This window comes from Haplochromis burtoni, unplaced genomic scaffold, assembly GCF_018398535.1.
Source record: "Haplochromis burtoni strain Fernald_Lab_line unplaced genomic scaffold, NCSU_Asbu1 Contig_349, whole genome shotgun sequence".
Taxonomy (NCBI): domain Eukaryota; kingdom Metazoa; phylum Chordata; class Actinopteri; order Cichliformes; family Cichlidae; genus Haplochromis; species Haplochromis burtoni.
The window spans coordinates 381,614-392,913 of NW_024582710.1; the positions used below are offsets into that span (position 1 = coordinate 381,614).

General features: G+C 40.2%; 1 protein-coding gene across 3 annotated transcripts in view; it reads right to left on the bottom strand.

Annotated features, from left to right (window-relative positions):
- The window catches only part of LOC102297066 (vesicle-fusing ATPase), an 89,247-nt gene that overhangs the window by 13,811 nt on the left and 64,136 nt on the right, over nt 1-11,300 (bottom strand). For 2 of the 3 annotated variants that reach the window (XM_014340307.2, XM_005942985.3), the window contains 13 exons: nt 10,899-10,974; nt 10,486-10,641; nt 9,697-9,896; nt 9,448-9,613; nt 9,114-9,188; nt 5,416-5,603; nt 4,365-4,460; nt 4,092-4,248; nt 3,852-3,985; nt 3,568-3,714; nt 1,264-1,398; nt 790-903; nt 265-320 (listed from right to left, as the gene is read on the bottom strand). In XM_014340307.2, coding sequence (XP_014195793.1) covers nt 265-320; nt 790-903; nt 1,264-1,398; nt 3,568-3,714; nt 3,852-3,985; nt 4,092-4,248; nt 4,365-4,460; nt 5,416-5,603; nt 9,114-9,188; nt 9,448-9,613; nt 9,697-9,896; nt 10,486-10,641; nt 10,899-10,974 — 1,700 coding nt within the window. Of the gene's footprint in view, nt 1-260; nt 321-789; nt 904-1,263; nt 1,399-3,567; nt 3,715-3,851; nt 3,986-4,091; nt 4,249-4,364; nt 4,461-5,415; nt 5,604-9,113; nt 9,189-9,447; nt 9,614-9,696; nt 9,897-10,485; nt 10,642-10,898; nt 10,975-11,300 lie in introns of those variants that run through there. The other variant, XM_014340308.2, reaches the window with a different exon arrangement.

Consider the following 11,300-nt stretch of genomic DNA (forward strand, 5'->3'; position numbering starts at 1 on the left):
AATAGGAGCATCTACTATATCTGTTATATCTGGGAATACAAGATTGAACCTTTTAAAACAAATTGTGTTCTTGGCTATTGTAAATTAGATGTGTTAAGTGTACTCTTTCAGTGATGCTACCAACATCCTGATACTCTATTTTAAAAAAGGGGTAAACATATGAAAGGAAAGGAGATAATGATAAAAATAAGAAGGTTTAGGCTGATGAGAGATGATGGTAGGTAATGAAAGTTAATGAAATTGTTGCAGAGCAGTTGTACTCACGCCCCCTCGTCTCTAAGCAGAGACAAGAATTTGGTCACTCTGTAATCTGGATCCATCTAGAGACAACAAAATAAAGACGGAGAGGAACTGAAGAGTGGTAGAAATAGAAGGAAAAGGTTCACACTGAATCATACAGTCACATCTCATATTTCCTAACGACATTAGGCAGTGACACTAGGATGCTCCATTACATCCCTAGAACTCTTTCTAAGGCTCTAGTCACTATGCTAGTCAATTCTAGCTTGATTGTATTTGTAATAACCTGATAAATACTGAACAGTTAAAATAGTTTTGGGCCACAAATTGTCTCCAGCAATGTCATCTTTTGGAAAATATAGCAAACAACACAATTTAGATGGGTACACAAGCCCTCTCAAGGTCTAGTAAATGGACCAGTTAGAATTTCTATTGCTAGTTCCCAAACTACTGCCTATCACCAAGCAAACTTTAAACCATCAGTCAACTCGTCTGTCACACTACAGCTCACACACAAAACTTTTTCAATATGTCGCCTTGCTTCTCTACCTGCATTGACATCTCGATGAGCACGAGGAGTTTCTTAATGCCTATCCAGACCCGCTTTCCTTTGAGTTGATGTGCGATGCTGGCCCGCTCTTTGTCTGTGAAGCTTCCCAGTAGCTGCAAAGACAATAAAGCCAATTCAAGCAGCACTTAAAGTCTCTGGTATAAGTTATGGAAAAACATGCTTTTATTTCAGCTTTAGCAGCTAGGCTTTTATTTTCAGTTAAATAGGTTTTTCACCACAAGATTTCTTGTTTTTGTATGCGCATGCATTTATCCTTTTGGGAATGGGGTGGTTATGTATAATTCAGCACCTTCACCTCTGAGTGCTAGTTTAAGTGCACAATTATGATTATTTTTATCTTTAAGCAATAAAACATGCATGCTGACCTATTCTAAAATGAACGTGATTTTTTTCTGTTGTCTGTACTGTATGTTGTGGCCATTTGTGCGTCTGAAACGATGGGGCCATCTCACCTCCAAGGCATCGATTAGCTGGTCCCCAGTAGAGATGTTGGGGATATGGATGGTGGTGCTAAAAGCATCTAACATCTCCATCTCCTGTAGGACGTCCTTCCTGCTGGTGGTGCCGATGATGAGCAGCTTCCGGCCCTGCAGGAGGTTTAAATTACTTGTTTCTGTGGGTTGTTGATTACAACATAAATTACAGCAAATTATCCAGTTATTTTCTGTGCTTATGAATGATCAATTTCTTCATTAAAGGTCTTACAAGCCCTGTGTGGACTTTATTTTTACAAAAGGTTTTTCTTGTTATTAGTAAATTTACTACCATATCTCATGTCACAAAACTTTTCAGAAAAACAAACACAGTTATGTCCATCATTACCTACAGATAGAGCAGGGCGATATGACCAAAAATATTTATCACAATATATATTTGAAAATTTGCGATAACGATATAACTGACGATATAATTGATGCGAGACAAAATTCAACTCCACAACTTTACTAGCGCAAAAAAACATCCATTTATTTTCACTTAAACAAGCAGCTGTTTTTTAAGCATTAAAGCTATATAACAATTTAACAGTGCAAATGTAAATTCCTTGCTGAAAGTTTAACCAAAAGGCATTTCCAGTAGAAATGGGCTGACATATCCTGAGTATAACCATGTATAATATCTACTGAAGTTAAAAAGAGGTGCATTGCTACATTAAACTGCAGTGTGCCAGATAAAAAAGTCAAATACGTATTTCTCGGACCATAAGGTGCACGGGATTATAAGGCACATTAAGCGAAACAAAGCAGTCAGATAAATCAAACTTTATTCAACTCATTCTTCTTGCTTCCTCCACTTCCGTACCATTAATTCATTAATGCTGTATTCTATCACAGCTGCTCTATTCCTTCAGTAACTCTACAAACGTCACTGCTGTTTAGTTTCCTGTCTTCATTTATGTTGGAAATGATAGCAGAGCTGTACGTTTGAATCTTTTCAGAAATCTCTCAGTCAGAACATGCTATATCATGTTTAGGTAACTAGCAAAACTAGCGCGCTAAGTTCCGCTAGCTTCCTGCTAACTTCTAACTCCGTTAAATGTAATAAATTCTGTTTTCATGGATGCCTGGCTGTTAAACTTCATAGTCACACCTGGTAAAGCAGCAATGCTGATCGTTTTATTAAAGATGAAAGAATTTAGATAGTTTTTAACTCTCAGTGATGCTGTGTGTTCGTTTGACTTTGGGGCCTGAAGCGGAGTTTAGGACCCAGATTACTCCCAGATTTACGAGCACCTTAGTCCTACAAATACGGCAATAACGACGGCCGCTTGCATGTTCTACAAAAAATGTGCTTTGTTTTGTATCTGACAAACACCAAACCAGTTCCACATCACTGATCTTGCACCATTTTTACAAACCAAATTCTGGTTCATCCGTTTCACTCAACAATCGGCGCGTTTTTCTCATATTCTATATTCTATATTTATCTGTTCTTTGCTAAGCTGTAACCTAGCTTAGCTTAGCACAAAGCCTATTAATGGGGGAAATTAGCTAGCACTTCTATTGAAAACTAATCAAATCCACATGCCAGTACTTCTCTTGCTAACTGGCAAACAATGAATTTTAGAAGGATAAGTGGCATAAAGTGGTGTAACCTACCTACTGGACAGCGACGGACTCATTTTTACTGCCCGTTTTTGAGTATTTATGCTAAACTAAGAAAATTATCTAGCTAGCTGAAGATACAGATGAACTTTTCTACCTGTATGCACGAAACTAACTAATTTCGCTGACATTGGATTTGCTTTATATTTTTCTTATTATCACCAGAATATCATAGAAAGACCAGAACTACGTATAAGGAAACATACATGTTGGTGCCACAAAGACTATAGACAATAGAGATAATGTCACTCCATTCTTTATAAAGCTAGAGATATCATTATTGTAGTATTGCAATAAATAAATATTGCGACATTTGATTCACAGCTTATTTCTTTGCTAGAACAAGTGGACAAGAATCACAAGTAAGTGTAGTTTTGTTTGTTCTATTATTTTCAAACTAATAATAGTAATAATGCACATTTGGTGCTTTAGTGAAATAGTTTGGGGGGTTTTCTGGGGGGTTTTGGCTTGCATCTCCTTACACTAAAGCTGCTGAAAATAATGGGCTTGTTGAAATCTCAGGGGGTTTTAAGTTATCCACAGAAGGATACGGTAGCTAATCCATCACAGAGCTAAAACATATAGACATACATATAGAACATATATTTATTCACAACATTAAAGTGTGTATACAGTTTTCAGATGAACTCTGACCTTGGGTGGAGCTTTCTTGAGTAGCACCAGCAGAGCTTGAAGGACCAGATTTGAGAAACGTGGACCGATGGGCACATAGTCCAGCAAACGCTCAATGTCATCCACCACAACACAGCTCAGCTGAGACTTATAAGCATCATCAAAGACCTGAAACAAAGAGAGGAAGAGTGAAGACAGAAAGGCATTAATGCATGAGAAACGACAAGAAAACCTACAATTTTAAATGTAAACATCTGATTATTTAATGAACTGGTGTAAAGTCAAAAAGACACTGCTGCATTTACCTTTTTGATTGCCTGGCACTTGGAGATCTCTGAGTGTCCAATCATCTTGTCTGGAGAGCAAATCTTAATGAAGGGGAACTGTGAGTCCTCTGCAATCTTAGCTGCCAGGGCTGTCTTTCCACTGTGGGGTGGGCCTGTTGGAATGCAAAGGGGAAGGTACAGTTTGCTGCTGATGGATGGACATTTTTCTATTAATACTCCTCACAGGGGTACTAGCTGGATGTGTTTCTGACTTCTTACCCTCCAGTAAAACAGCAACAAGTGGTGTGCGATCACTGTTCTTGGTCTGCTGTACCAGCAGCTCTCCATCATCCAGAACATGAGTGACTGGGTCGCCCCATTTGATGATGCCATTCATGATGTAGCTGGAGTAGTCCTCCTGGTTGGTACCAAATGCCTTAGAAAATTTAAAGAAGTATTAGGAACATTGTTTTGCCTTTTTCATATCACTGGATTAAACTGTATTCATAACATAAGCTCATGACATCATCTCTGAAAACAGCAGAGACATACTGGTTTGATGTCATTGTTGAGGGATCCCATGAAGTCATCTCTGGTGACCTGCAGCTTCTCTGCCCTTTCCATGTCCACCTCAACTGTAGAGGTAGCCTGGAGATGAAATCATCACATTTAAATTATGACAAATTAATGGTGCAATGTCAACTCAATCCCCTGTCACTACTAATCTGAAATATCTACAAAAAACAAAAGTCAGTAAGTTTCAGATGAGCATAAAATCAACTAAGGAAAGCAGAGGAGCAAGTATACAGCTGTTGATTTACTGATTGATCTATGCTCCTACCCTCATCTATGGCCTTGAGCTGTGGGTAGTAGATGAAAGAATGAGGTCACTGAAATTAACCTCCACTGAAGTGTGTCTGGGCTCTCCCTTAGAGACAGTAATATATATGCATTGGGTGATATAAACAATGCATTGATGCCCTAAAGCAGGGATGTCGAACTCCAGGCCTTGAGGGCCGGTGTCCTGGAGGTTTTAGATGTGTCCTTGATCCAACACAGCTGATTTAAATGGCTAAATTACCTCTTCAACATGTCTTGAAGTTCTCCAGAGGCCTGGTAATGCACTAATCATTTGATTCAGGTGTGTCGACTCGGGGTGATATCTAAAACCTGCAGGACACCGGCCCTCGAGGCCCGGAGTTCGACACCCCCTGCCCTAAAGTGTATCAGTTGCTGTGGTAAACTGCATTTCTTGAACATAGACGCGCAGCAGCAAATCAGTAATTAAAATGAACTAATTAGAAAGTTGATCTCCATGATCATAACTACCTAAATTGGCAGAAAGCATATTTGTGCCATCCACTAACTTGGAGGAGGCAGGGTTTATGACCTATACTGCTGCCAGGCACCAAAACTGAAGTGACATCTTTGCTTCAGTTTTGGGGAGATGCTGTTGTCCATGATTTTTACAGCCACTGATATTTAAATCTGATATCTGATCTGTGTTTTAGACGAAAACTATTCATGTGGATGGTGTTTCTGCTTCGTCACTACACTGACACAGCGCTATGTATGCTTTGTGTATTAGGAAGTGCCTAGTGACCTTGATGTGCCGGTTCATGGCGGTTGACTGCGCAGCCCTGACCAGACCCTCCAGCTCTGCACCGCTGTAGTTCTTAGTTTCTGCTGCCAGTTCCTTGACGTTGACGTCAGAAGCGAGAAGGTTGAAGCTTCGCATCTTGTTGGTGTGGATGTTTAGGATCTGGACGCGTCCCTTTTCATCAGGAAGACCTAGAGATTAGAATGAGGGTTAAAAAAAAAAAAAAAGAGTAGGAAAGTTCATTAGTATACAGGCTTCTATTCAAAAACATTCGAGCTGAGCTTCCAACTAGCACTAGCCGTAGACAGTATAAAAGATGGATATAGCTTCTGGGTATTAAAATGGAAGCCAACATTCAAATCCCTTAAATGTGCATTATTTGCTCCCACCAGGGAGCAATGTCGGAGGTTACAAGAAGAACTGCAAGTCTTTGGGAGAACAACCTTCCTACTGAGTTCATGGTCTCAGTCACTCATACTGAATTAAAAATTAAGTCGGTTTTATAAGTCTTGGTTATACTCTTGTTACATCCAAGATGGCAACAGTAACAATACTCATTTCGTTGCTTGAGAAAGGGTCATCAAAAACTAGTGGGTGAAAGCACAGTAGCTACTGACTCTGGGCACTAGCTTGCTTTATGTGCTAATATTAACTAGCTAACAGAAATGCTTTAGCTACTGATTAGAGACACTTTAATGAAGCTTATGCCCCAAACTTCGTATTTTTTACGGTGCTGACTGAATTACACGGGTGCTACTGAGTACCACTTCACACTAAATCCATTGGTATCAAATTTTAGCAGCAGAGAGAGTTTGTATTTTGCATTAGACCCTGTGCACGAGAAAATGCTAACTTCCTGTTTTAAGACCGGATGTAGGGTTGTACATTTCCGGTAGCTTTATTTTGCAGTCAATCGCTACTGCGAAGGTGGACTCCAAAATCATGTCCAAAATACGAAAACGGAAAGATTACGTTAAGTTACAAAGAGCAGAGGGTGGGAACACTCACCATTGCTGTGTCATAAAAAATCTAATGATCAATTTTGATGTTTGAAGAGCGTAGCTCGATTGTTTGTTTACATCAGCGGTCTCCAACCTTTTTTTGCGCCATGGACCGGTTTATGCCCGACAATATTTTCACGGGCCGGCCTTTAAGGTGTCGCGGGTAAATACAACAAAATAAAACTAGTACCGGTACTGGAAAAAAAGAAGATTTATTCATAACACACATGAAAAGACCCAGGAAAACCAAGTTAACGATAAAAACGATAACAAAATAACGCTGAAAACCGATAAAAACCCTGAAAACCATACATTTCACACCTGAGCCTCAACTTTCGCGGCCCGGTACCAAACGACTCACGGACCGGTACCAGTCCGAGGCCCAGGGGTTGGGGACCGCTGGTTTACATCACTCAACACAAACTGCATTACTGCATGCAGAAGACACATCGTCCACATTCAGGAGCACATCTCTGTATAGTGACAGTTCTTATGATTTAAACAGGCAAATGTCCAGCATTCAAACTACAGGTGAACAATAGTCAAAGCCATATGTTTCCCCGTTATATCGATATCAGTACACAGCTACACAGCATGTCAACAAACTGAAAAAAAGCCACAGGATATAAGAAAAATACATGAATGATTGCGGGTAAGGGTCTCTATATATTAGCATTCACGAAGGGTATTTTACGACTTATCTTCACAATTACAGTGGTCCCTCGCTATAACGCGGTTCACCTTTTGCAGCCTTGCTGTTTCGCGGATTCTTTTAGTGCAGTTTTGCATGCTTTTTTTTTTTAAAGTGCATTGTGTTCTGCGTCCCGATTGGCTGTAGATCACTGTCGATCTCCTCCATGCCGTGCCGTGCTCTCCTGTACAGTACAGAATCGCTACATCGATCACTAGCAGTGTGACTCTGAAGTGCTGTACTGTACGTTTGTAAGTTTTCTCCCCAACAAACACAACAATGTTGATGAAGGCACCTGCGGTAGCACCCAAAAGGCAAAGGAAGATGCTAACCATCACAAAAAGTTGGACTTGTGGACATGCTAAAGGAAGGTAGAAGTTATCTTTTTTTTTTACCATACCACACAGGTGTGTGTGTGTGTGTGTGTGTGTGTGTGTGTGTGTGTGTGTGTGTGTGTGTGTGTGTGTGTATATATACACACACACACACACACACACACACACAATAAATGTTTGGGACTGAAAACAGGTTTTGATCTTTGGTTTCATTCTGTAATGGACTTTTTTTTTTAACGAAGGTTTGAACTTTAGAGAGTTTAAACAAGAGAGAAAAGTGTGAAACTGTTCATGCATGTCTAACAAAAGTGTATAAAGTGTGTAGTGAGGGGTTTTACAGTCTTAAAACATCTAAAATAATTGTAAAAAATAAAGCTGGCTATTTCGCAGATTTCACCTGTCGCTGGTTATTTTTAGAACATAACACCTGCAATAAACGAGGGAACTCTATATATAAAATACCAAGAAATTTCAATCCTTTCTCTCTTTTGCTCTGAGGCGCGAGGGAAAAATATCGACAAGTCGATGAACATCATCTATAGATATATTCGGTAAATGCTCAAGACATCTTGAGAAATGTAAATCGCCGCTTGATTCGTCCATTTGGTTGACTTTTTTTGGAAAACCCCACGGTAAACAAGCTGCGAATATCACACCGGAAACGAAGCGCCCTACAGGAGTTTCCCCACCGGAAGTAGCATATGCTAAGGCGCACATAGTCTATTGCTCAATAAAAAAAAAAGAAAAAAAGTTAGCAGCAGTGTACATCTGAGTTAAAGGGAGAAAGAAAGGAAGACCATGTGACATCACTCCAGGGCAAGCTGAAAGCCGTCTCACGTGTGGTTACACTTTTCAAAACCCAGTGTGTAGTGCAAAATACGAAAGCTGACCATGGCAACACATCTAATCTGTGGAAACACCGAGTTCACCGAAGGACCTGCTGCTAACTGTAGTATGTCTGATGCTAACTAGATTTTTAAAGAGGGGTGTAGTAGGATCAGGGCCATGAGCTATAGACAGGAGAAACAGGGACTACTTTTTATGGATAAAGTTGTTCCATTTGGCATGCACACTGTGTTCTGTGGATTGTTCAGAGTAACAAAGACCCTTTTTTTAGGAAGAGGAGCTGCGGTTGGATTTTCAAAATGTTATTCAATTAAATGGAAAAAAAAAAAGATTATGTTAACGTGGCATGCCTCTACATACCATCAGGAGAAAGCCAGGACAGTACGTTTATTTAAAGAAGAAACATTTTTTCCAACACTGATTTTCCTGACACAATATGTACTTTGTACTGTGACGTCTTATAGGCCGAGTATAATGAAATGTGTTTGTGTCATTCAGAAGCTTAAAGGTGGTTGCCTTATTTTCCATTTACCTCAATGATTGGATAAGCCCGGGTTTACAGTAATACTACTACTGCAGCCACAAAACTACAAACTCTGAAATAATCCACATGTAATCCAGTTTATATGCCAGAAAAATATCATCATGGTTCTGCTGTGGAAATGATGCTATTTGGATTTAGCTGACATTTTAATGGTTTGGATTAATGGTGCCCCACCTTATAGCAAGCCATTCAAACGAGCACACTGCATCACATTTTATTCCACGTGTGCCTGAGACTTGTACCCAAATGAGGATCAAGTATTTAGAGAGAAAATGCAATCTCACCGATTTCCATTTTCACCTCAAACCTGCCGGGTCTCATCAGGGCGTCATCTATCAAGTCAGGCCTGTTGGTCATACCTGGAGAGAAGGAGCGAAGGCAAGATAACTGTGAACCCAGAAGAATTCATGCTGTTAAAGATGCTACACTGCATTAACTAAATTTATTGTTTAATATGGATAAAATGGTTTTCCCAGCTTTCATGGAAATAAAAAAATGATTGTTGTTGACTCATATAGGCCTCTTATGTGTTCGAACGTAAGGGACTCCTTCTCTCCAACCATTACATATATTTTAAAGCTAACAATGGGTTCAGTCATTTCCTCTGATGCTACTTACCAATGACCAAGATGTTGTTAAGCTGCTCCACGCCGTCAATCTTGGACAGAAGCTGGTTGACAACAGTGTCGTGCACGCCTGTGCTGCTGGCGCCCGTTCCTCTCTGCTTGCAGATGGCGTCCAGCTCGTCAAAGATAATGATGTGAAGGCCACTGTTAGCGCCCAGCTGAAAGTCCGAATAACTTTGTAAGTTGTGTATTTATTTTTAGATTAATACAAGTACAGAAAAAAACACCAAGTATTACTTACCCTCTTCTGTTCCTCCTCAGCCTCGGCGAACAGTTTGCGGATGTTAGCCTCAGACTCTCCCACGTACTTGTTCAGGATCTCTGGGCCGTTGACGACCTTCGGCTCGCGGGCGTTGAGCATCTTGCCAATCTGCCTGGCCATCAGCGTTTTGCCACATCCTGGTGGTCCAAACAGCAAGATGCCCTTCACGTGCTTGCAGCCTGGAAGAAGGAAAGTTGACGGCATGATGAATGTTAAAGGGACAGAGGCAGAGAGGAAGAAGGAAAGAAGAAGAATCAGAAAGAAGAAAAGGCAGACGTAAAATAAAAGAAAGAGATGGGGCAGGAAAGACAATGGGAAGGACACTGAAGATGTCAGATGATGCCAGACATGCTATGAAGTTGTCCAATGTGTTCAGTGCCACAGGGAGGAGACTAGATTCATAAAATGGGCTGTAAAACCAATATAAATGCTTATTTTCTGTGTGTATCATGAATAAAATAAAGGGTATGGTACAGGTACTGTGGTTTTGTTCTTTCACTCTGTTATTGCAGTATATATTATTTTTTATTAGCATGGGGAATACACACAGTACATACAACATGCTGAGGTTTTCCCAGCAATGTTTGATCCATAACAAGTCACAAGCTGCTTATGTTGCATTTTTTAGGTCTTGCAAAAACAATAGAAACAGATACATTTTCTCACCATCAGCCCATTAAGGAATGGGAAACAGAGGTTAAGATGCAAGAAATACTCCAAGAAAGACAATCACTCTAGCTTAGTACAAATGAGAGAATGGTTCCTCACCCATCTGCTCCACAATGTCAGGGGGAAAGACTCGGGAGGCAAAGGCTCTGCGGAAAATGTCTGAGAATTCCTTGTCCAGACCACCAATTCCCATCTTTTCAAAGTTCCAGTCTGGGTTGATGATTGTCTGTCGTGCCTCCTTGGTCTTTGCCTTGCCTGTTAAAACATAAAGGGGAACGATGCTCAGATATAAGGAAAAGTCAGTGAGGAAAAAAAGCATTGAAGCTTTTCTTGTGGGCAGAGGTGCTGCATAGAAAATGCTTTTTTCTGAGAATGTGTTCTTGCTGCCATCTTGTGGAGCACTTGTATTTATACTGACATGAATTGTTAGTACAGCTTGAATTTGCCTGTGTTTGCAAAGCTTTTTTTTTTTGTTCATGCTTGCTATGAGCAAACTACAAGACAGAACGTACCGACTAGTGTGAGGGATGAATTCTCAGCCTTCTCAAAAATCACCTGGCTGTTGCCCACCATCAGACCAACGTCGATCTGTCAGAGATCAGAGTTAGGGTCAATACTTCTTATGTGAAAATTGGCACATTATAGGTAGCATAAGGATTCGCTTGTATTTTAGTCAAATGCTAAATAATCATGGTTTCACAAACTAGAAGATGTTGCTTTTCAAATCAACTGCTGCCACTAAGTTTTGTTTGGGGTAGGGTTAATGTCCACTGTTTTTAAACAATTTTGCCAATAAAGCATGTGGCTTAACTGTCTGAGGTCTACAGTGGGGCAAAAAAGTATTTAGTCAGCCACCGATTGTGCAAGTTCCCCCACCTAAAATGATGACAGAGGTCAGTAATTTGCACCAGAGG